Source organism: Chiloscyllium plagiosum, chromosome 4 (genome assembly GCF_004010195.1).
Source record: "Chiloscyllium plagiosum isolate BGI_BamShark_2017 chromosome 4, ASM401019v2, whole genome shotgun sequence".
In the NCBI taxonomy this organism is placed as follows: Eukaryota; Metazoa; Chordata; class Chondrichthyes; order Orectolobiformes; family Hemiscylliidae; genus Chiloscyllium; species Chiloscyllium plagiosum.
The window spans coordinates 3,060,683-3,087,233 of record NC_057713.1 but is presented as its reverse complement, the minus strand read 5'-3'; the positions used below and the strand labels follow the sequence as shown (position 1 = coordinate 3,087,233).

The 26,551-nt window shown below is 42.1% G+C and overlaps 1 protein-coding gene across 1 annotated transcript in view; it reads right to left on the bottom strand.

Annotated features, from left to right (window-relative positions):
- The window catches only part of LOC122548812 (laminin subunit alpha-3-like), a 376,692-nt gene that overhangs the window by 19,807 nt on the left and 330,334 nt on the right, over window positions 1–26,551 (bottom strand). Inside the window, exons 67-75 of the mRNA XM_043687604.1 lie at window positions 24,753–24,890; window positions 22,650–22,777; window positions 21,553–21,696; window positions 16,349–16,502; window positions 13,508–13,683; window positions 12,057–12,246; window positions 7,583–7,735; window positions 6,503–6,653; window positions 3,434–3,564 (exon numbers count right to left, since the gene is read on the bottom strand). Of these exons, the coding sequence (XP_043543539.1) occupies window positions 3,434–3,564; window positions 6,503–6,653; window positions 7,583–7,735; window positions 12,057–12,246; window positions 13,508–13,683; window positions 16,349–16,502; window positions 21,553–21,696; window positions 22,650–22,777; window positions 24,753–24,890 (1,365 nt within the window). The remainder of the gene's footprint in view (window positions 1–3,433; window positions 3,565–6,502; window positions 6,654–7,582; window positions 7,736–12,056; window positions 12,247–13,507; window positions 13,684–16,348; window positions 16,503–21,552; window positions 21,697–22,649; window positions 22,778–24,752; window positions 24,891–26,551) is intronic.

The window sequence follows — 26,551 nt, the reverse complement described above, 5'->3', positions numbered from 1 at the left end:
AGCAGTAGAGGCAGCTTCATTAAATATATTCAAGACACAATTAGATGGGTTTTTGCATTAAGAGAATTAAGGGGAATTAAGAGTCTGCTCTGCCATTCAATATGATCATGACTGATCTGACATACCTCCTGTCCACTTTCCTCCCCTTTTCCCTTATTCCTTGATTGCCCAACTGATTGAGAATCTATCGTTCTCAGCTTTAAATATACTCAAGGACTCTGCCCCCTCAGCTCTCTATGGCAAGGAATTCCAAAGGCTCTGAGAGAAGAAATTCCTCTTCATCTTAGTCTTAAATTGGTATTCCTTTATTCTGAGGCTATGCCCTCTGGTCCTAAACTCTCTCATGAGGGGAAACATCCTCTCAGTATTTACCCTGTCAAGCCCTTTAAGAATCTGATATGTTTCAATGAAATCACTTCTCATTCTTCTATGCTCCAGTGAGTAGACTCCTAGGAGAAAGTGAGGACTGCAGATGCTGGAGATCAGAGCTTATAAATGTGTTGCGCTTTTCCAGCAACACATTTTTAAGCTCTGAGTAGACTCCTAGTCTGTTTAACCTCTGCTTCTAAGAGCTGTATCTCCATGCCAAGGCTAATCCGAATGAACCTTCACTGAACTGCCTCCAATATCTTTCCTTATATAAGAGAATCAAAACTGCTCACAGTACTCCAGATGTGATCTCACCAGCACATTGGACAGCTGCAGTAAGACTTCCCTGCTCTTATTCTCCAACCCTCTTGAAATAAGGGTCAATATTCAATTGGCCTTCCTGATTACCTGCTGCACTTTTGTGCTAGCTTTTTGTGTTTCATGTACAGGTACCCTCAAGTCCCTTTGTGTTGCAGCTTTCTGCAGTTTTCTCAATTTAAATAATATTCTGTTCTTTTGATCTTCTATCCAAAATGAACAACTTCACATTTATCTACTTTATACTCCATTTGCCAACATTTTGACCACTCACCTAACCTATCAATATCTCTCTGTAGATTGTTTGTATCCCTCTTACAACCAGTCTTTTCACATATTTTAACGTCATCTGCAAATTTAGCTACAGTATATTCACTTCCTTTCTCCAAGTTATTAATACATATTGTAAACAATTGAAGTCCCAGCTCTGATCCCTGTGAAACCGATTGGTCACAAGTTACTAAAATGAAAAATAACCTCTTGACCAGTGGTTTTCACAGGGATCAGAACTAGGACCACTTCCTCCTCTCTGTTTCCTGCCCATTAGCCAATTTCTTATCAATGCCAATATACTATCTCCAACATCATGGGGTGTTATCTTATGACTTAAGTTTTTGTGATATACCTCTGAATGCCTTATGGAAATATAGCATATCAGCTGGGCCCCTTCTGTGTACTCTGATTTGAGACTTCTTCAAGAAAATTGTAATGAATTAGTCAAACACAAATTCCCTTTCATGAAGCCAAGCTGCAAAACTGTTCATTCTCTCCTCATAAGCCAAACCCTTCATCTCTGGTATCAATCTCGTTAACCTCCTCTGAATCGCCTCCGGCACAACTATACCCCTCCTCAAGGGGATCAAAATTGTTCGCAATACTCCAGGTGTGGTCTCACTAATGCCTTATACAGTTCCAGCTACACTACCCTACTTTAAACTCTATTCCTTTATACGGGTTTATCAAAAATGCCTTGTTTTTCTATGTGCCAGTGCAGCCATTGGACACTTTAGGAATACAGTGTTTGAAGTCCAAGACCTCAAATCCAGTACCTAACTCATGGTCTATACAGCAACCCTAGTCCCCACACTCCTGTATACATCAGAAACATGTACAGCAGACACCTCAAATCCCTGAGAGTTATCACAAGTACTGCCATCACAAAATCCTGCAAATCACTGGCAGGATGGTGTACTAATGTGCATCTCCTTTCCCAGGCCAATGTCCCAGTACCAAGGTATGGATTACACATGACTAGCTGCAATGGTTGAGTCACATAATCATGTCAGGCATGTGGACAATCTAAACAAATGCTCTGCAATCACTCGGGAGAGCTTTCTAGAGAGGGCAGAGAAAATGTGACAAGAGCACCCTAAAACAAATGCATCATCCACATTGACACATCTGAATCATTTGCCCTAGAGTGCACTGAAATCACTCCACAGAGGCTGGTATCCCATCACCAAGTCACCCTTTATTTTCATTTGAAAGGTTCTTGACACTGAGCCAGTTCTCAGAGTGAACAGAACCTGTGACACTCCTGTTTGCATCTGTCAACCGGGCTCCCTAATTGGACCAGATTAAGAACCCCAATCAGGGAACTCATATTTATGAGGTCCACCCAGCTGACCTCATTACAATTACTACATGCACAAGCTGAAGAAGAAGCATCCATGAAGGCATCAACACTTTGAGTGTCACCAAATGGAGTACAGGGAGGCCAGTGCAAGCAGGTGGAATGCGGATGCAGAATCCAGGGCATTTCACCCACCTAAGACTGAGTATGCAATTTCAAGACATGACTACTCAACCACTGCTGAAACCCACCCACCAACCTTTCCTGGGAAGCAAGACGTCCTCAATCCTGAGGGACTGCCAAAAAAAAAGAAGTTTTTGTACTCTTTGCTTATCTTTTAAAGACCAGGATCCTGTATGCCTTATAAACTATTTTTTCAACCTGTCTTGCCACAGTCAGATTACTTGTGCATATAGATGTCCTGGTTCCCTGAACCTTCAATTTCATCTGTCATGTATTGACCAATTACACCAGCCTGTCTATGTCCTCTTAATATCTACCATTATTGTCCAAACAGTTACAATCCCTCCAAATCTTTGTGTCAGTCTGAAAATTTTGAAATTGTGTCCTGTACATCAAAGTCTATGTCATTAGTATAGGTGACAAAAACAGTTCCTGGGGAAGCCAATTACATAATGCTTCCAGCCTAAAAAACAATCATTCATCCTTACTCTCTGTTCCTTGTCACTTAGTCCCAGGCTGCTAGTACCCCTTTCATTCCATGGACTTTAACCGTGATAACAAATCTTTTATATGCTATTGGATATTGGACATACCTGATTTCAGAATGCTTTCAGGACTGGTAAACACTGTTATACCTGAAACAATACTTGCAGCAAGACTATAGGTTGTAACAGGAGAAAGTGAGGACTGCAGATGCTGGAGATCAGAGCTGAAAATGTGTTGATGGAAAAGCGCAGCAGGTCAGGCAGCATCCAAGGAACAGGAGAATCGACGTTTCGGGCATAAGCCCTTCTTCAGGAATAAGCGATTCCTGAAGAAGGGCTTATGCCCGAAACGTCGATTCTCCTGTTCCTTGGATGCTGCCTGACCTGCTGCGCTTTTCCAGCAACACATTTTCAGCTATAGATTGTAACAACCCATTTAATACAAAACACAGAAGGTAAATAAAATTTAATGGTATGTAGCTGATTATTTAAGAATTATTCTTACCTTTCCCTTGTACATATATAGACTGAGATAATTTCCTTGAGAGCTGTTGATATGAAAGAGGATTCCAGTCTGGCTTTGAGGGCGCACTGCAAACAGGAGCTCAAAGTCCTTGCCCACCACAAATGAGTTATCTGAAAACAAGCATTCAGACATCAGTAATGAAGGATATTGATGATAATGTTTATAGGGTTGTGCTGTGCTAGTGCACAGTAGGGCACTACAACTTGTGCTTCCTTACCAGATTAAGCTGCAGTTTCAGTGAAAAAGAGCAGAGAGAGAGAGAGAGAAAAAAAAATTTTCATGCCTGCAGCTCCTTTCATTGCGTCAGAATGTCCCAAAGCATTTTACATTGTAATCATTGTTGTAATAGAGAAAATGTAGTCAATTTGTCACAGCAAGTCTCATAGACTGCGAATCTATAACAATCTGAAACATTGCCATAAAGGTGATCACAGGTTGACTGGTTGGTGAGTAACTGCTGCTAGGGACTGTGCAACTGATATTGCAAAAGCTTTTTTTTTAGAAAAAGCCCTAAAATACCATTCTAGCATTTATTAATTTTGATAAAGTTTACAGCCAGCATGAAACTGACTGCAAGATGTCGACATTATAAATTACAAATCAATTCAGATTATTAGTTAATTAACACAATAAAAATGGCAGGATGTGGGAACTAGTGTGTTCCAGGCCAAAAGATATGCGGGAAATGTCTGCACAGCAGGGACTTCAGTTCAGAGGTAGTGCACTGGAGGCTCAGCTACAGATGTTGCGATATGTCAGGGAAGATGAATGCTCCCTTCCCAATATATTCCAAGAGGCATTCACAACTCTCATGATGCAATCTTCTGATTTGGCTAGTGATCAGGAACAGGAGGATGTGACCTCAAGTAGGGTAATCTTGAGGTCAGGCCCACAAGAGCCTCGCCTCTTATAATTGTTGGAGGGTCAGTGCTGAGGAAGTGCTGCACTGTGGGAGGGTCAGTACTGAGGGAGCGACACACTGTCAAGGGGGTCAATGCTGAAGGAGTGCCACACTGTCAGGGGGTCAGTGCTGAAGGAGTGCCACACTGTCAGGGGGTCAGTGCTGAGGGAGTGCCGCTCTGTCAGGTCCAGCTGGTCTTGCATGAGATTGAGGGCTGTAATGTGGATGAGTTAATTAATAATGGCATGGGAAGCCATTCAAGTGGGAGGGAGGGAAAGGAAATGTTGTGGTAGTAACAGGCAGGATGATAAGGGAAATTGAGCAAAGAGCAAGAGTCCAAATGTCTGCATGACAGTGCCAGACTTTGGAATATCTGCTCAAGCTTGCTTGCAGTGGAAGGGGGAGCATCCATTGTTGTAGTCCATGTTGTACCAATAACATATGGAGGCTGAGCTAGGAAAGAGACTCTACTAAGGGAGTATGAGAGGCCAGGTGATAATTTGAAAGCAGAACATCAAAGGTAATAATCTCTGTTTACTATCTGAACCACATGCAAATTGGCTTAAGGCAAAAAAGATTAGAAAAGATGGTACAAAGATTGGTGTGTGAGAAGTAGGTTCTAGTTCTTGTGTCAATGACTCCAATGGGGGGAGAAAGTGGAATCTGTACTGTTGAAATGTTCTACTCCTGAATTGAATAAGGAGCAAGCCACTTATGATCAAAATGAGGAATTTATTCACTCATAAGATCATGAAGTTTTCAAGTTCTCTATCCAAGGTTTATGGAACTTCAGTCATTAAATATTTTCAAGACAGAGATGATTGGCTTTTTGATATCAGTGACATCACGGGATATGCAGATAATATGGGAATATAATGTGGAATAGATGATTAGTGATGATATAGAATGGCAGCAGAGCAGGCTTATGGCACTGAATGGCCTACTTCTGCTCCTAAGCTCCTATCTTCATAGCAGTTGAGCATTCCCTCAGCACTGACCCCCTGACAGTGTGGCACTCCCTCAGCACTGACCCCCTGACAGTATGGCGTTCCCTCAGACTGACCCCCTGAGAGTGTGGCGCTCCTTCAGCACTGACCCCCTGACAGTGTGACGCTCCCACAACACTGACTCCCCCGATAGCGTGGCATTCCCGCAGCACTGACCCCTGACAGTGTGGCGCTCCCTCAGCACTGACCCAGTGACAGCGCGATGCCTCCTCAGTACTGACCCCCACACAGTGTGGTGCTCCCTCATTACTGACCCTCCGACAGTGTGGGGCTCCCTCAGCACTGACCCCTTGACAGTGCAGCGCTCCCTCAGCATTGACCCCTTGACAGTGCGGCGCTCCCTCAGCACTGACCCAGTGACAGCGCTATGCCTCCTCAGTACTGACCCCCACACAGTGCGGCGCTCCCTCAGTACTGACCCTCCGACAGTGTGGCGCTCCCTTAGCACTGACCCCCTGACAGTGCGGCGCTCCCTCAGCACTGACCCCTTGACAGCGCGATGCCTCCTCAGTACTGACGCCCACACAGTGTGGTGCTCCCTCAGTACTGACCCTCCGACAGTGTGGCGCTCCCTCAGCACTGACCCCCTGACAGTGCGGCGCTCCCTCAGCACTGATCCCCTGACAGTGTGATGCTCCCTCAGCACTGATCCCCTGACAGTGTGATGCTCCCTCAGCACTGACCCCCTGATAGTGTGATGCTCCCTCAGCATTGACCCCCTGACAGTGTGATGCTCCCTCAGCACTGACCCTCTGACAGTGCGGCGCTCCCTCAGCACTGATCCCCTGACAGTGTGATGCTCCCTCAGCACTGACCCCCTGATAGTGTGGTGCCTTCTCAGTGCTGATCCTCCCACAGTGAGCATTTCCTCAGCATTGACCCTTCGACAGTGCCCCCTCAGCAATGAACTTCCGACAGTACAGTGTTCTCTCGCACTGACTCTCTGAGAGTGCACTGCATTGGAGGGACAGGCTAGGGTTTGTGTTGAAGTTCCTGAAGAAGGACTTAACTCATAAATTAATTCAGAAGACAGAATACTCCCTAACAAATAGTTTTCATTCATCACATGTGGAAGCAAAAATAATTTCAGAAAAGTTTTCTTTTCATAGAAGGCACAAGTAACTTAAGGATTTGACAAACCTAAAACAACATATCCTCCTTTGGCTGAGAAATAGACCCCTTGCTTAAACTTGCCGTCGAAACATGGTGTGACTCCAAATGTGTGCAATGGAGAATGCAGTTCACTACCATCCATTTTGAAGTTTCTTAGACATCCCTGAAAACCATGTAGCTGTTTGAAAAATAAAAGACAATTAATGGATTAAAATTATGACCACAACTATATAAATTCTGGATAGGCCAACACAGGACCACTTGATCAAAATATGTGACAAAAAGCTTACGGATGAAAAATGATCAACAAGTACAGAAAATACTCAAACAAACAAGCACCGGCCTTTATATCCAGAGTAGTTAAAAACAAGGGAGGAGAAATATGCTTCACTTATAAAAAGCCCTGGTTATCCTATATCTGCGTTCTGGTTATAATTTTGGGAAGGATATATTGACCTTGGAGTTAGCATGGAAGAAATTCATCAAAATGAAAACAAAGGACCCGGCAGTTATTTGTTAAAAAAAAGAAGTTTAAAGATATGAAGGAGAACAGAGAGGATAGTAGAAATACTTTATTTTCCATCTGAGTGGGGAAGCTAGTATTACCAGGTATCATCTAAAAATTAAAGTCAAATCTTTAAGGGTTGAAGTGAGGAAATATTCAACACAGAAAAGGCGGTAGTGATTTAAAACTTATTTTTGCCAAAAGAAACTGATGCTAGATCAATTGCTCATTTAAACTCTGAGATTAATAGATTTTTGTTTACCAAGGGTTATGGTGTAAAGTGTACAGAGTTAAATCATGGATCAGCTGTGATCTCAACAACAGAACAGGCCTCTTCCTGCTGCTATGCTGCCATGGTAAAAATGGGAACATTTAGGAGGTATCTTAAAAGAGACGAGAGAAAGAGAAAAAGGTATGGGGAAGTAATTCCAGAGCCAAGGCCCTTGAAAACTGGGTGCTAACGGCGGAATGATTACGATCAGCAATTTACAAGATGCCAGAATCGAAGAATTGCAGTGATCTTGGTGGGCTGTTGGGTTGGAGAGCATTGAAAAGTTGGGAGGGTGGGCAAGGCCACAGAGAGATTGTCAATTCCACATTACCTTCCTATTGTGTCGCTTTTTGCCTGAGGGTAATCCACCCAAATAGAATGGAGATTCAACTTTCAGGAGTGCACTATCGCTAATACTGGCATGTCGTGTCCGAAGTCCATCAATAATGAGCTTTCCTTTATTATTTTCTCTGCTAAACACCACCTTTAAAAGGAAATTAATTACAAAATGGTAAATTAGGAGGGGACCAGTACAGGAGTCAATAGAAAAATGCAATTAAGTTATTCAATACTGTTCTTGTAAATTGTATTACAGAATGAATTTCTTAATGCAACTCAACTTTCCACAACATATTTTTAAACTTTTCTTATTCAGGTACATGCAATTTTAACAAAAATATTAATAGATTAAGTTTTTTTTACATGCAAAGTACCCGTTTCACCACAAACAGCTATTGCAGCTGAAGCAACATGACATTTAGGTAGAGGTTAAATACTCAGAAACAATAGGAGTGTTTGTAAAGAGAAGAAAAAAATTGACTCTATAGTTTTGGAGAATTTAGAATTCTCCAGTTGGATGGATCAAATGGCCTACTGTGTTGTTAACTTGATTTTCTTCGAGAATTTCCTATTTGTTTATTGTAAAATCAAATATTTACAGGTTACATACTGGCTGTATTTATAAGACCATAAGACATAGGAGCAGAAATTGGGCAATTCATCTACTCTGTCCAGACCATTCAGTATTCTGTAAGTTCAATTAGATCCCCTCTCATCCTTATAACATCCATCAAGTATAGGCCCAGAGTCCTCAACTGTTCCTCATGTGTTAAGCTTTTCATTCTTGTGAGCCTCCTCTGAATATGCTCCACGGCCAGTACATCCTTCCTGACATATGGGGCCCAAAACTGTGCACAGTACTCCAAATGTGGTCTGACCAGAGCGTTATAGAAGCCCAGAAATACATCCCTGCTTTTATGTTCAAGTCTTCTCAAGATAAATGCCATCATTTCATTTGCCTTCCTAATTACTGACTCAACCTGCAAGTTTACCTTCAGAGAATCCTGGACTAGAACTTCCAAGTCTCTTTGCACTTCAGACTTCTGAATTTTCTCCCCATTTAGAAAATAAATTCTGCTGTTGGTAGCTTGGTGTAAGCAATACAGCTTGAGTTTTGTGATGCCATGATCAAAATATTGACAACAACTTGCATTTCTAAAATACTTTAATTTAGTCCCAAGGTTTTTGACAGAAGTGTTGTCAGACAAATTTTGATATTGAACCACTTGAGGAGTTAAGGCGACCAAAGGTTTCTTCTCATACAGCAGGATTTAATGGGTGTCATTAAGATAAAAGGAGGAATGTTGAGGCAGGAAAGGTTTGAAGGGATATGGGCCGAGCACAGGCAGGTGGGACTAGTTTAGTTTGGGATTATGTTCGGCATGGACTAGTTGGACTGAAGGGTCTGTTTCTGTGCTTTATGACTCAGAACACTATAGAAATGGAAATTCAACATCCAGGTTTGAAGCAGCTGAAAGCACAGACATCGATGGTGGTGAAATGGAACTGTGAATGTGCCACAGACCAGAACTAACGAGAGGGTTGTAGGCCTGAAGGAAAGATAGTGAGATTTGTTATTTGGACAAGCAGAGTGAGTGGGCAAATACATGGTAGATGTAGTATAACACGGATGAATGTGAGGTTATCCACTTTGGGAGCAAAAACAGGGAGGCAGATTATTCTCAGAATTGCTATAAATTGAGAGAGGAGAATGTGTAGTGAGACCTGGGTATCCTTGTAGACTAGTCACTGAAGGTAAGCATGCAGATGCAGCAGGTACTCGAAGGAAAATGGTATTGTGGCCTTCATAGTGAGAGAATTTACATAAAGGAGTAGGGATGTCTTACTGGAAATATACGTAGTCCTAGTGAGACGGCACCTGGAATATTGCGTGCAATTTGGTCTCCTTATCAGAGGAAGGTTGTTCTTGCTACAGAGGGAGGGCAGTGAAGGACTGATGTATGAGGAGAGACTGAATCAGTTAGAACTACATTTGCTGGTGTTCTGAAGAATGAGGGGGAATCATAGAAACTTATAAAAGTCAAACATAACTAGGCAGGTAAGATGCAGGACGAGTGTTCCCAATGATCAAGGAGTCCAGAACCAGGGGTTATAGTCTAAGGATAAAGGATAGGCCATTTAGGACTGAGATAAGGAGAAATTTACTCACCCAGAGAACGGAGAGCCCATAGAATTTACTACTACAGAAAGTGGTTGAGGCCAAAACATTGTATGATTTCTCGAAGGAATTGGATATAGCACTTGGGGCTAAAGGAGTCAGAGGATATGGGGAAATGTGGGAACAGGCTATTAAATTGGATGAATAGGCATGATCATAATGAATGTTGGAGCAGGCTGAAAGGGCCAAGTGGTCTACTGCTGCTCCTATTTTCTATGTTAGGAGTGAGGCAATGGTTTCAGCCAACAGATAGACTAACAGTACAATTTCCCAGAAGTACCTTTTCCCTATATATAGAACATAGAACATTACAGCGCAGTACAGACCCTTTGGCCCCTCGATGTTGCACCAACCTGTGGAACCAATCTGAAGCCCATCTAATCTACACAATTCCATTGTCGTCCATATGCCTATCCAATGACCATTTAAATGCCCTTAGAGTTGATGAGTCTACTACTGTTGCAGGCAATGCGTTCCACGCCCCTACCGATCTCTGAGTAAATAAACTACTCTCTGACATCTGACCTATATCTATCATCCCTCAATTAAAAGCAATGTCCCCTCGTGCTAGCCATCGCCATCCGAGGAAAAAGGCTCTCACTGTCCAACCTATCTAACCCTCTGATGATCTTATATGTCTCAATTAAGTCGACTCTCATCCTTCTTCTCCCTAAATAAAACAGCCTCAAGTCCCTCAGCCCTTTCTCGTAAGACCTTCCCTCCATACCAGGCAACATTCTAGTAAATCTCTTCTGAACCCTTTCCAATGCTTCCACATCCTTCCTATAATGTGGTGACCAGAACTGTATATAATACTCCAAATGTGGCTTCACCAGAGTTTTGTGTAGCTGCAGCATGATCTCATGGTTCCAAAACCCAATTCCTCTACTAATAAAAGCTAATAGACCATATGCCTTCTTAACAACCCTACCAACCTGGGTGACAACTTTCAAGGATCTATGAACCTGGACACCGAGATCTCTCTGCTGTTCTGCATTACCAAAAATCTTACCATTAGCCCAGTACTCTGCACTCCTGTTAAGAAAAAGCTGGAAAATCTCAGCAGGTCTGGCAGCATCTTTAAGGAGAGAAAAGAGCTGACGCTTTGAGTCTAACTAACGCTTTGTCAAAGGTTTGACAAAGGGTCAGTTAGACTTGAAACGTCAGCTCTTTTCTCTCCTTACAGATGCTGCCAGATCCCGAGATTTTCAGCTTTTTTTCTTTTGGTTTCAGATTCCAGCATCCACAGTAATTTTGCTTTTACTCTGCACTCCTGTTACTCCTTCCAAAGTGAATCACCTCACACTTTTCTACATTAAACTCCATTTGCCACCTTTCATCCCTGCTCTGCAGCTTATCTCTGTCTCTCTGTAACCTGCAACATTCTTCGTCACTATCTACAACTCTACTGACCTTAGTGTTATGTGCGAGTTTACTAACACATCCTTCTATGCTCTCATCGAGGTAATTTATATAAATGACAATCAACAGTGGACCCAAAACAGATCCTTGCAGTACACCACTATTAATTGAACTCCAGGATGAATATTTCCAATCAACTACCACCCTCGGTCTTCTTTCAGCTCGCCAACTTCTGATCCAAACCACTAAATCACCCTCCATCCCATACCTCCATATTTTGTGCAAAGGCCTACGATGGGGAACCTTATCAAATGCTTTACTGAAATCCATATACACCACATCAACACCTTTAATCTCATCCACCTATTTGATCATCTTCTCAAAGAACTCAATAAAATTTTAGAGTCCCAACCTAGCCCTTCACAAAACTGTATTGACTATCCTTAAACAACCTATTCCTCTCTAGATGATTATAAATCCTATCTCTTATAACCTATTCCAACACTTTACCCACAACCCAAGTCAGGGTTGTCTCTACTCTCCTTCTTGAACAAGGGAATAACATTTGCTATCGTCCAGTTTTCTGGCACTATTACTGGAGAGAACGATGACATAAAGATCAAGCTAAAGGCTCGGCAATTTCCTCCCTGGCTTCCCAGAGAATCCTAGGATAAATCCCATCTGACCCAGGGGACTTATCTATTTTTACACTTTCCAGAATTGCTAACACCTCCTCCTTATGCACCTCAATCCCATCTAGTCTAGTAGCCTGTATCTCAGTATTCTCCTTGACCACGTTGTCTTTTTCTAGTGTGAATACTGACAAAAAGTATTCATTTAGCACTTCTCCTATCTCCTCTGACTCCATGCACATCTTCCCATTACTATGCCTTGTATTTGCAGATAAAAGCTAGTGTTTACTTACTGTATGCCACTTTCCATCATTGTGCTTTGCTTTGCTCTTAATTTTCAGTTTCTTCTCATTAACAGTAAAAGAAAAGATGAAACGACCTCTCGAAACATAAAGTATCATGGAGGATTTCCCTGACTTATCTGCTACATAAAAGATGGTTCCTTCTGTTGCAACTGTTCGCACATCGATGGAGAATGTTGACCTGAAAAATGGAATTATGTAAATATTGTATTTAAAACATCAATGTGAGTGTTCCCAACACAGGAGACAGGGTGGCACCATTAAAAGTGGCCAACATGATCCATCTGCACATATGTAGTTGCACACAGTATTAATAATACTCAGTGGAAGCACTTGATATTATTCCCTGATCCAGAACAAAAACTCACAGCACAGTAAGCGGTGCATTAGTGTTTGGAATTGAAAATATTAAGATATTTTACAACACTCTGTTCCATCTTCTACCACTCCACCTGATGAAGGAGCAGTGCTCTGAAAGCCTGTGATTTCAAATAAACCTGTTGGACTATGATATTGTGTGATATCTGATATCTTCTACCAGTCAGCAAGACTCTGAGCTACACAGGACTTTTTCTTTACAGATTGTACCGGGAATAAACAACTATTCATATTGATTGAATTCCCTATAATAGATTTTTAAACAAATTTGCTCATGGTTGAGTGTCACTGGTAAGGCCAGCATTTGTTGCCCATCCCTAAGTGTCATTAAACTGAGTGGCTTACTCAGCTATTTGATGAGATAAGTTCAGAATCAACCACATTGCTTTGTGTCTGGAATCACCTGTAGGCTAGGCAAGGCAAGGATGGCAGATTTCCTTCCCTTAAAGACATTTGTGAACCAGGTGCGTTTTTCTGACAATTGACAATGGTTATATAGTCACATTTAAGGCCAACATTTAAGGCCAGATTTTTAATATGCAAGGTATTATAGTTATTTATGCAAACACAGGATAAGGTGACATTTATGATAAATGGCATTTGTTGCTGGATGCAAGTTTAAAAATAACAAACAATACACCAATTTTACATGTGCATATGTGGTGCTCCACCTAGTAATGACATTGGTCACAAAGCAGCGTTAAATTATATCAGAGTGCCTTTCATTATGAAAGGAACACAGAGAATGCTGGAGAAACTCTGCAGGTCTGGCAGCATCTACGGAGAGAGGAACAAAGTTAACGTTTCAACTCTGTTATGACTCTCCTTCAGAACTGGTGAAGTGTTTGTTTCAGACTTCTAGCATCTGCAGTATTTTGGTCTTTTATCATGCTCCTGGTTGAGATTCAAGAAATGCTGTTTTCTAACACAAGTATCAAGCCACACAATAAATGAAGTACTTTCTTTTAAATCCCAATGGAACGGAGAGAGTATGCAAATTTGCATTATAACAGCTATTCGTTAAACATACATATTGACAGATTATAAATAATAATTCACTTTACCTCTCTTTAAATGATTCAGGAACAAAGTCATATTCCAATCTGCTGTCTGGTGAATCTCCAAATTGGTAGGCACCACTGACTGATTTTGGTTGCCATGGCAACAGGCAGTCCTTTGATTCTTGGCCTGTATTCTCCTTAGTTGAATAATCAGGATTAACCTTTTGATTCTTTCCATTCTGTGACAAAGAAAACTTTCTATCAACATAGAACATTACAGCGCAGTACAGGCCCTTCGGCCCTCAATGTTGCACTGTCTTGTGAAACCAAACCGAAGCCCATTGAACCTACACAATTCTATTTTCATCCATACGTTTATCCAATTACCATTTAAATGCCTTCAAAGTTCACGAATCTACTACTGTTGCATGCAGGCTATGCCATACCCCTACTACTCTCTGAGTAAAGAAACTACCTCTGTCATCTGTCCTATATCTATCACCCTCAAGTTTAAAGCTATGTCCCCTCATGCTAGCCATCACCATCCGAGGAAAAAGGCTCTCACTGTCCACTTATCTAACCCTCTGATTATCTTATACGTCGCGATTAAGTCACCTCTCAACCTTCTTTTCTCCAATGAAAACAGCCTCAAGTCCCTCAACCATTCATCATAAGACCTTCCCTCCACAACAGGCAAAATCCTAGCAAATCTCTTCTGAACCCTTTCCGAAGATTCCACATCCTTCCTATAATGCGGCAACCACAACTGTACTCAATACTCCAAGTGCTGCCGCACCAGAGTTTTGTACAGCTGTAGCATGACCTTATGGCTCTGAAACTCAATCCCTCTACTAATAAAAGCTAACACACTATATGACTTCTTAATAACCCTATCAACCTGGGCGGCAACTTTCAAGGATCTATCTACATCTCTTCTACACTACCAAGATTCTTACCATTAGCCCAGTATTCTGCATTCCTGTTACTCCTTCCAAAGTGAATCACTTCACACTTTTCCACATTAAACTCCATTTGCCACCTCTCAGCCCTGCTCTGCAGCTTATCTATGTCCCTCTGTAAGCTACAACATCCTTTGGCACTACTCACAACTCTACCGACCTTAGTACCATCTGCAAATTTACTAACCCATCCTTCTATGCCCTCAGCCAGGTCATTTTTAAAAATAACAAACAGCAGGTATCCCAAAACAGATCCTTGTGGTACACCACTAGTAAATGAACATTTCCCATCAACCATCACCCTCTGTTTTCTTTCAGCGAGCCAATTTCTGATCCAAACCACTAATTCACACTCAATCCCAAGACCCCATATTTTGTGCAATAGCCTAATGTGGGGAACCTTACTGAAACCCACATACACCACATCAACTGCTTTACCCTCATTGACCTGCTTAGTCACCTTCTCAAAGAACTCAATCTGGGCGGCAACTTTCAAGGATCTATCTACATCTCTTCTACACTACCAAGATTCTTACCATTAGCCCAGTATTCTGCATTCCTGTTACTCCTTCCAAAGTGAATCACTTCACATTTTTCCACATTAAACTCCATTTGCCACCTCTCAGCCCTGCTCTGCAGCTTATCTATGTCCCTCTGTAAGCTACAACATCCTTTGGCACTACTCACAACTCTACCGACCTTAGTACCATCTGCAAATTTACTAACCCATCCTTCTATGCCCTCATCCAGGTTATTTTTAAAAATAACAAACAGCAGGTATCCCAAAACAGATCCTTGTGGTACACCACTAGTAAATGAACATTTCCCATCAACCATCACCCCTGTTTTCTTTCAGCGAGCCAATTTCTGATCCAAACCACTAAATCACCCTCAATCCCATGCCTCCATATTTTGTGCAGTAGTCTAATGTGGGGAACCTTACTGAAATCCACATACACCACATCAACTGCTTTACCCTCATTGACCTGTTTAGTCACCTTCTCAAAGAACTTAATAGAGTTTGTGAGGCACGACCTACCCTTCAAAAACTGTATTGACTATCCTTAATCAACGTATTCCTTTCTAGATGATTATAAATCCTATCTCTTATAACCTCTTCCAACACTTTACCCACAACTGAAGTAAGGTTCAATGGTCTATAATTACCAGGGTTGTCTCTACTCTCCTTCTTGAACGAGGGGACAACATTTGCTATCCTTCAACCTTCTAGCACTATTCCTGTAAACAATGATGACATAAAGATCAAAGCCAAAGACTCTACAATCTCCTTCATGGCTTCCCAGAGAATCCTAGGATAAGTCCCATCCAGTCCAAGGGACTTATCTATTTTCACACTTCCCAGAATTGCTAACACCTTCTCTTTGTGAACCTCAATCCTATGTAGTCTAGGTATCTCAGTATTCTCCTTGACAAATTTGTCTTTTTCCAGTGTGATCCTGTAAACAATGATGACATAAAGATCAAAGCCAAAGACTCTACAATCTCCTTCATGGCTTCCCAGAGAATCCTAGGATAAGTCCCATCCAGTCCAAGGGACTTATCTGTTTTCACACTTCCCAGAATTGCTAACACCTCCTCCTTGTGAACCTCAATCCTATGTAGTCTAGTAGCCTGTATCTCAGTATTCTCCTTGACAAATTTGTCTTTTTCCAGTGTGAATACTGACGAAAAATATTAACTTATTGCCTCCCCTATCTCCTTTGACTCCATGCACAACTTCCCACTACTGTCCTTGATTGGCCCTAATCTTACTCCAGTCATTTTTTTATTCCTGATATACCTACAGAAAGACTTTGGGTTTTTCTTGATCCTATCTGCCAATGATTTCTTATGTCACTGTCTGGCTCTTCTTAGCTCTCTCTTTAGGATACATTGGTCATTAATGCTGCTTACATTATCCTGAGGAACAAGAGAATTTGCATACCTTGTTTGTTTTAACTGTCTCTTGACCATTCCATTTTCTGCCCTCTTTCAACATAAGCATTTCTGGTGCTCTCTGCTGGGGACAGGTGTCAAGGTACACTCCGGTGTCCTCAACTGAAAATGCCAAATTTTCAATTCTGGGTGATTCACGGTTCCTAAAGGGAGAGACATGATTAGCCATATCCATTGTAGCCCCAGTCCACCTGTTTATAATAATAATTTTAACAAAGTATTCTGTCAAATCACCAATTCTACTTAATTTACCATGCTTTAATGGATTTTTAAGGTATATTAATAAAACAAATGAATAAGGTAATCCTTATATACTTTAATTGTAATTATGCAATGATCAATACTGTTTCAGAATAATTTCAGAATATTTCCCACACCAAGACACCATTTTTTTTCTCCACTTGTGAGACGTGGGTGTTGCTGGCTGGGCAGCATTCATTGCCTGTCCCTAGTTGCCCCTTGAGAAGGTGGGGGTGAGCTGCCTTCTGGAACCGCTGCAGTCCATGTGCTGTAGGTAGACCTACAATACCCTCAGGGAGAGAGTTCCAGGATTTTGTTCTGGTGACAAGAAAGGAATAATAATGTATTTCCAAGTCAGAGTAGCTTGGGGGAGGCTTGCACGTATTTGCTGCCCTTATCCTTCTAGATGATAGTGGTCGTGAATTTGTCAAAGCAACCTTCGTAAATTCCTACAGTTTATCTTGCAGATAGTACACACTGCTGCTACTGAGCGTCAGTGGTGGAGGGAGTGGATCTTTGTGGATGTGGTGTTGATCAAATGGGCTGCTTTGTCCAGGATGATGTCAAGCTTCTTGAGCATTATTGGAGCTGCACCCATTCAGGCAAGTGGGGAGTATTTCAACACGCTCCTGACTTGTGCCTTCTAGATGGTGGACTGGCTATGGGGAGTCAGGAGCCGAGTTAATTGGCTTTAATATTGCTAGTCTCTCACCTGCTCTTGTAGGCCCTGTACTTATATGGGGAGTCTGGTTGAATTTCTGGTCAATGGTAAACCCCAGGATGTTGATAGTGGTGACTTCCATTTTAGTAATGCTATTGAATGTCAAAGGGCACCTGGATTGTCTTTTGCTGGATATGATCATTGCCCGCCATTTGTGTGGTATGAATGTTACTGGCCACTTGTCAACTTGAACATAAATATTGTCCAGATCTTGTTGCATTTGAACATGCACTGCTTCAGTATCTGAGGAGCTGCAAAAAATGCTGAATATTGTGCAGTCATCTGTGAACATCAGGGGCACTACCTTGAGAAACTACTGCAGAGATGTCCTGGAACTGAGATGACTGTTGTCAGCAACCATGACCATTTTTCCATGTGCCAAGTATGACTAACAACTTGATACCTTTTCCCCTGATTCCTATTGACTCCAGTTTTGCTAGGACTCCTTTCTACCCCACTCAGCCAAATGCAGCTTTGATGTCAAGTGCTGTCACTATCATCTCACCTCTAGAATTCAGCTCTTTTGTCTGTGCTGGACCTAAGGTTGTAATGAGGCCAGGAGCTTACTGGCCTTGGCAAAACCCAAACTTAGCGTTCCTGAGCAGGTGCTGCTTGATAGCACTGTTGATGACACCTTCCATCATTTTATTGAGGACCGAGAGTCGACTCATGGAGCAATTGGTAATTAGTTTCGTTTGGATTTGTCCTGCTTTTTTTGTACAGGATTTTTCTGGGCAATTTTACACATTGTCAGGTAGATACCAGTGTTTTAATTGTACTGGAAGAGCCTGGCGAGGGGTGATATAAATTCTGGAGCACAAGTACTATTGTCAGAATGTTGTCAGGGCTCAAAACCTTTGGAGTATCCAATGTCTGTAACTGTTTCTTGATAACATGAGGAGTGAATAAAATTGGCTGAAGATTGGCAACTGTGTTGCTGGAGACCTCTGGAGGAGGCCAAAATGGATCATCCACTTGATACATTTGGCTGAAAATGATATCAGTCTAATCTTTTGCATTGATATGTTTGGCTCCCCATCATTGAGGATTGGGATATTTGTGAAGTCTCCACCTTTTGTTAGTTAATTTAATTGTCCACCATCATTCATGACAATATAGGAGAACTGCAGAGCTTACATCTAATCTATTTGTTCTGAGATCGCTTTTTGCTTATGTTGTTTCGCATGCGAGTCGTCCTGTTTGGTAGCTTCACCAGGCTGACAATGCATTTTCAGATCTGCCTGGTGCTGCTCCTGCTATTCCCTCCTTCACTCTCCATTGAATCAGGGTTGATCCCCTGGCTTGATGGTAATGGTTGACTGGGGGATATGCCGGGCGATGAGATTGCAGAATGCGCTGGAGTACAATTCTGCTGCTGTCGATAGTTCACAGCGCTTCATGGATGCCCAGTCTTGCAGTTGCTGGTTATATTTGAAGTTTGTCCCATTTAACAGAGTGTCACACAATAAAGTGGAGGGTATTCTGAACGTGAAGATGGGACTTCGTCTCCACAAGGGCTATGGTCACTCTTACTATCATGAACTGATGTATCTTTACTTGGCAGATTGAGTAAGAATGACGTCAAGAATGTTTTTTCTCATTGTTGGTTCTCTCACCACCTGCTGCAGACCCAGTCTAACAGCAATGTCCTTTAGGAACTGACCAGCTTGATACATTAGGCGAAAGTGAGGACTGCAGATGCTGGAGATTAGAGTCAAGAGTGTGGTGCTGGAAAAGCACAGCAGGTCAGTCGGCATCTGAGAAGCAGGAGAATCGATGTTTTGGGCTGGAATCAGGAATGAGGCTATGAGCAGGGTCGGGAGAGGGGAAATGAGGAAACTGATGAAATCCACATTGATGCCGTGGGGTTGGAGGGTCCTAGGCGGAATTTGAGGCATTCTTCCTCCAAGCGTCAGGTAGTTAGGAAGTAGTGATGGAGGAGGTCCAGGACCTGGATGTCCTTGGCGGAGTGGGAGGGGGAGTTGAAGTGTTCGGCCGTGGGTGGTGATTTGTTGGTGCAGGTGTCCTGGAGATGTTATCTGAAGCGCTCTGCAAGTAGGCGTTGTATCTCCCCAAAACCGCAGGTTTTGCAATTCCTGCAGTGGCAGGGGAAGGTGCCGAGAAGGGGGGTGCGGTTGGTGGGAGGCGTGGATTTTGACGAGGCAGTCGCGGACAGAATGGTCTTTATGGAAAGCAGATGGGGTGGGGAGGGAAATATATCTCTGGTGGTGGGGTCCATTTGTAGGTGGCGGAAATGGTAGAGAATGATGCAGTGTATACGGAGGTTGGTGGAGGTGGAAAGTGAGGACTGGGGGTTCTGTCCTTGTTGCAGTTGGAGAGGGGGGGAGGTTCGAGGGCAGAGGTGCAGGAAGTGAGATGTGCTGGAAGGCATCATCAACCACTTGGGAAGGAAAGTGTGGAACGAGGCCATCTGGTGTGGAACTGGTCCTCCTGGAAGCAGATGCGGCAGAGGCGGAGGAATTGGGAATAAGAGATGGCATTTTTACAGGAGTCAGGGTGTGAGAAGGTGTAGTCCAGGTAGGTGTGGGAGTTGGAGGGTTTGCAGAAGATGTCAGTGTTGAGTCAGTCACCGTTGGTGGAGATCAAGAGATCCGGGAAGAGGAAAGAGAGATGTCTGAGATGGTCCAGATGAACTTAAGGTCAAGGTGGAATGTATTGGTGAAGTTGATGAACTGTTCAACTTTCTTGTGGGAGCACAAGATGGCGCTGATACAGTCATCAATTTAGTAGAGGAAAAGGTGGGGAATGGTGCCGGTGTAACTATGGAAGATGGACTGTTCCATGTAACCAACACAGAGACAAGCATAGCTGTGGCCCATATGGGTGCCCATGGCTATCCCTTTCCTCTGGAGGAAGTGGAAGGATTCAAAGGAGAAATTATTGAGGATGAGCTTGATAAATTGTGCTGCTGCTGAGCCATTCTTGGTGGTGACATTGAAATTGCCCAGTCAGAGTATATCCACTCCCTTGCCAACCTTTGTGCTTCCTCCAAATGGTATTCAACACGGAAGACCGCTGATTATCAACCGAGAGAGCACATTATGTAGTATTCAACAGGAGGTTTCCTTGCCCATGTCTTGTCAACCTGTTATGGTGACCAGAGTCGATGTTAAGGACTCCCAAGGCAAGGCCCCCTGCCTATATACCTCTGAGCTCCCACCTCTGCTAGGCCTGTCCTGGGACAGGACATATTCAGGGATAGGCCTCTAAGATAGGATAACCCAAAAGACAAGCAAACTGTGTAAAATGGTTCTTAAATAAGATATTTTTATGAATGTGTACTTGCAAAAGCATGCCACATATGTGCCCTGAAAAGCATTTGTGTTTGGTTCCCTCCTGCTCCGTGCATGGTGAAGGACAACTCCTGGCAGGCAATAGCGCTTAGCCAGATGTACAGACGTGCTTTAAAAATAACACCAACACCAGAATTACAGAAGATGTTGGGAGCAGCAACACCCTCTGGTGAAAGGGAAGAAATGATGAGCAGGAGGCCATACAAACACGAGCAAAGGTAAGATGAGGTGAGATTCAGAAAATAGCATGAAAAATCATGCAGGGCTTACAGGAAAAAACCATCATGAAACTTGCCAAAATTGATATTTAGTTGCTATCTGATAGAATTCTGCTCATATTGTCCATGCTGGCTTGCAAAAAAAGCTTCTCATTCTTTCCCAGCAGCTAAGCATCATTTGCTTACTCAGCATTTATTGCCCATCCCTAATTACCCTTGAAAAGATGGTCATGAACCACCTTCTTAAACTGCTGCATTCTCTGTGATATCTCTAGACCCACAATGCTGTTAAGATGGGAGATGGGAGAGTGGGACTCATTGCAGTGATAATTTTGTTGAAAATATTGATTTTAATGTCATAATTAACTCTATCCAAATATTCCAGTATTGCTACCTTCATCATCAACCAGATTTGAACAGTGTGATCACTGATTCTTTGTACTAGTCCATACTCTATCAACTGGAATTGACAGAAATTGCAATACAGAAAAGATCATCTTGGTCTGTTTTGGTCTTTATGCTCCACACAAACCACCTGCCACTCTAATTCATCTTTTCTCCATCATGCATTTATCTACTCCCTAAATGCATTAACGCTGTTCACTCAACAACTCCATCTATTAAAGATTTTTCTCAATATTAGCTGAAATTAATTACAGTTGCCATTGTCCCTAGTTGAATAAGAAAGAGAGTAATTTACCTTTGTAGAAAGACATTGCTGATGCAGCCATCAAAATTCCTTCTGTTTTTGTCTCCACCCAGATAAACCAAACCTTTTGTTCCAGGCTGACCCAATTGTATTGTTGCTTCCTGCTTGTCCATATCATCCACATTCAGATAGATACTGGATTTTATTGAAAACAAAAGGCAAAGTGGTAAATACTAAAAAGCAGATTCTCAAGTAGTAATATCAGGATAGAGATAACCAATATTTGTTTATACAAGATTTTACATTAAATGCAGGGGACCGGTTAGCTCAGTTGGCTGGATGTCTGATTTCCAATGCAGACTGGTACCAACAGTGTGGATTCAATTTCTGCATTGGTTGAGGTTACAATGAAAAACTCTCCTTCTCAACCTTGTCCCTTTTCTGAAATGTGGTGACCCACCACAATTATCTCTTCTAATCAGAGAACAGCTCTACGATCTGGTAGAACTGTGACAACTTTAACTTTTCTTTAGTGCAGTACTCAGGAAGGACATCCTTTCTAAAGGTTGGTGCCTAATGCTCCAGCTGAGGTCTATACAGTGATTTATAACTCTCAACTATAATGCAATATATCTTATTGAATCATATTTGTAAAAATTGGATCAGATATTTTGAAAACAACTTTGTAGGGAATGTTTCTACTTCAACAGCTTCTGCATATCTTGCATGATTATAGATTATGTTTTAAGAATTTAATCTAATATATTCTTTCATTGCCCATCCCTAATTGCCCTAGAACTGAACTCAATGGCCTAGCAAGTCAGCAGGCAGTTATGTCATCTAGAGTCAAATGTATACTTTACCAAGTAAGGACAGCAGATTTCCTTTCCCTACTTAGTAATTAATGAACCAGATGGATTTTTCCTGACAATCAATGGCAGTTTCACAGACACCATCAAATAAGATAAGCTTTACATTCAAGATTTATGAATTGAATAAGTGCAATGGTGGAGTTTGAACCTGTGTCTCTGGAGCATTAGCCTGGGCCTTTAGATTACTAGTTTAAAGACACAACTGCAACATCACCCCCTAGTTTTTGTTCTATTAAAAAGCAAACATCAGACTTGATAAAATGTGAATAAGCTTACCGATTTCCTCTCCTCTGGATTGATACATAGTGGTTGGCACCATCATTAAAGGAGCTTCGAGACTTTAGGACTTTACCCAGTATATTAACTATCACTTTACCATTTTCCAGGAAAACTTCAAAGTTATTCTGTAAAGTTAAACATATTGTTTTACTGTCAGAAACAATTGAGCTGTTTGGTTAAGTTCCACACTGCAAACTAACGTGAAAACTTTCAGTAAAATAATTCATAAAATGGCTTTTATTTAGTCTCTCCCCCACTATCCGAAATGGCAAGAAAATGTTAGGCAGGGGTTTAAAATCTTGAAATTAAACAATCTGCCACCAGCCCACTAGTTGACTGCAAGATGAATATAGTTAACAGATAAGGCTCCCATTAATAGAAGGCAGAGACCTACTCAAGGTGCAGCAATCACAACACCATGACACCATCACCCTGCACAGTAGTGGTAACATGCATTAAAGTCTGTATTTATTCTATTATACAGGAGATGTAGGCATCGCTGGCTGGGCCAGTATTTATTGCCCATTCCTAGTTGCCTTTGAAAAGGTGATGGTGAACTTCCTCGTTAAATCACTGAAATCCATTTGGTATAGGGACAACCACAATGCCACTAGGGAGACAGGGAGTTCTAGTGACACTGAAGGAATGGCAACATATTTCCAAGTCTGGATGGTGACTAGATTAGAAGGGACTTACAGGTGATGTTGTTCTCATGTATCTCCCATGTATCCCTTGATCATTTATATGGAAGTGGTCAGGGGTTTGGAAGGTGCTGTCTAAAGTGCCTTTCTGCAGTGCACCTTATAGATAATACACACTTCTGCTACTGAGGGAAGTGTGGTGGAGGGAGTGGAAGATTGTGGATGTGGTGCCACTTAAGCAGACTGCTTTGTTCAAGATGGTGTCAAACTTTGTGTTGTTTTTGGAGCAACACACATCTAGGCACACTCCTGAAGTATGCCTAGTAGATACTAGACAGGCTTTGTGAAGTCAGGAGATGAGTTCCTCCATGCAGCATTTCTAGTCTCTGACCTGCTCTTGTAGTTGCTGTGTTTGTGTGATGAATCCAGTTGAGCTTTTGGTCAATGGTAACCCCAAGGATGTAGATAGTGAGGTTTCAGTGATGGTAATAACAATGAATGTCAGGGGACAGTGATTAGATTGTTTCTTATTTGAGATGATTATTGTCTGGCATTTGTATGGCACGAATGCTACTTGTCACTTATCAGCCCAAGCATGGATATTGTCCACATCTTGTTGCATTTGAATATAGACTGCTTTCAGTATCTGAGAAGTCACAAATAATGCTGAACATTAAGCAATCATCAGTGAACACCCCCACATCCGATCTTATGACGGAGGGAAAATCATTGATGAAGCAGCTGAAGAAGGTTGGGCTGAGGACACTACCCTGAGGAACTCCTGCAGAGGTGTCCTGGAGCTGAAATGATTTATCTCCAAAACCACAACCATCTTCCTTGTTGCAGTTATGGCTCCAATCAATGGGAAGTTCTCATCCGATTCCCATTGACCCTAATTTCGTTAGTCCTCCTTGATGCTCCATTCAGTCAAATGTGGCCTTGACGTCAAGGACAGTCACTCCTACAGTTCCTGTGGAGTTCTTGCATTTTATTATGTATTTCAAGGGTTTTTTATTCTGCTTTTCACTAGTTAGCAGTCAGTTGTGCTTCAATGGGTAACATTCTCGACTCCGGTTAAAAAGGTGATGGGTTTCAAGTCGGACTCCAGTGATTTAATTGGAAAAGTGCAGTCTGATTCCCCCATGTTGTTTTGATGGAGTGATGTATTTTTGTAGGTGTCACCTCTCAGATGCAAAGCTCTATCTGCCCTGATACCTAGAATTTAGGAGCAGGAATAGGCCATTCAACTCTTTGACCCTTCTTGGATGAACTTAGACCAAAAATAGGAAAATGCTGCTCATAAGGCTATATTAATCAAGCACAAAAGCTACTCAATTCCAAGCAAATAATGTTTTCAAAGAAAATTTGAAGTCCTTTCAATACTATAGGATACAACAATTCATTTGGTTTAAAAAATGAAATAGATACATTAGATCGAGTCACTCACTAGATTCTTTACCTTTTCATAAGAGAACAGTAGACTGTTTAACTGACTTGTTGCAAAACCAAATCCAATGTGAAAGTTTTCGGGGAAAGTCAAATCAGATGCAGGAAGTCCCAATAACCCACTGCCATTAAAGTAGGCAGTACGGACCAGCTAATGAGAAAAACATTAGAAAACAGTTCATTAGGCAACTATATGTAACCATAGAAACATACAACATAGAACAGTGTTTCCCACTGAGATGCCATTGTGAGGCTTGAAAGTTGTAATGACTCCTCAGTGAGAAGTGACAGAGCAAGGTGTATGGATTGTGAGAGCACAGGACAGTATGAGCAGGAGCACAGCTAATAGAACTCAATTAGAGGTTCACTACCATCATTGCTGTCTCAGAACTTGCAACCAAACTTTCACCTCACAATCCTATTTGGGGTCTCAAATCCCACTTTGGAAAAGTTGGACATAACAAGAGTCCATTTGACAGATATGGGGTTGGCCATTTAGGGTTGAGACAAGGCCTAGAGAGTGGTGATCCTGAGGAATTCACTGCCACAGAAAGCAGTCAAGGCAAATCATCGAATGCTTTCAAGAAGGCAGTAGATTAGGTATGGGGAGAAAGCAGGAATAAACGATCAGCCATGCTCACATTGAATAGTGGAGCAGGTTCAGAAACATCTACTCCTGCTCCTAGTTTCTATCTCAGTCCTAAACTGTTGTTCTCTGATCTCATGAACTGTGGCTGTTCATGTTAGCTCTTTAGCGTGCAGGAAGAACCTCTTTGAGTCTACCTTGTCAAGCTCCATCAGCATTTTTTACATTTCAATGAGATCATCCCATTGTTAAAAACTCTGTAGAGTATATAGCTCAACTTACTCAACATCTCACTATAAGAAAAACCTCTCATCCCAGCAACTAATCTATTTGACCATAATCTGATATTAACCAAGTGATAGAAAGACCAGAGGTCTACACATTACAATCCATGTTTTTCCCATATTTGAGATTTCTCAAATGAATTAGTCTCATGAGTTCACCAAGATATTACTCCAATTAACCTTGAAGATATAACCATAGAACATAGAACATAGAACAATACAGCACAGAACAGGCCCTTCGGCCCATGATGTTGTGCCGAACATTTGTCCTAGCTTAAGCACCCATCCATGTACCTATCCAATTGCCGCTTAAAGGTCACCAAAGATTCTGACTCTACCACTACCACAGGCAGCGCATTCCATGCCCCCACCACTCTCTGGGTAAAGAACCCACCCCTGACATCCCCCCTATACCTTCCACCTTAAATTTATGTCCCCTTGTAACACTCGGTTGTGCCCGGGGAAAAAGTTTCTGACTGTCTACTCTACAATATTTCGAATGCTGTCTGAAAAGAGCCTAATGAAGCATTAGCAATACATTTCTGCTCTTGTGCCCTAGCCCTCAATGGTAACACTGCATTTGCCGCCTGAAATGTCAACTGAACCTGCACTTTAAGAGAATCCTGAACTAGGATGCCCAAGTTGCTTTGTGCTTCAGATTTCTGAAGCCGTTCCTCATTTAGAAAATATTCTACCCGTCTATTCTTCCTACCAATGTGCATAATTTCACACTTTTCTATATTCAAAAACTATGGCACTGGAAAAGCACAGGTCAGGTAGCACCTGAGGAGCAGGAGAGTCTATGTTTCTGGCATAAGCCCTTCATCAGAAAGGTGGAGGGGGAAGGGGGCTGAGAGATAAATAGGGGTATAGGGTGGAGCTGGAGGCAACATAGCTGGGAAGGTGATAGGTGGATGCAAGTTGGCAGGGGGGTAATAGCGA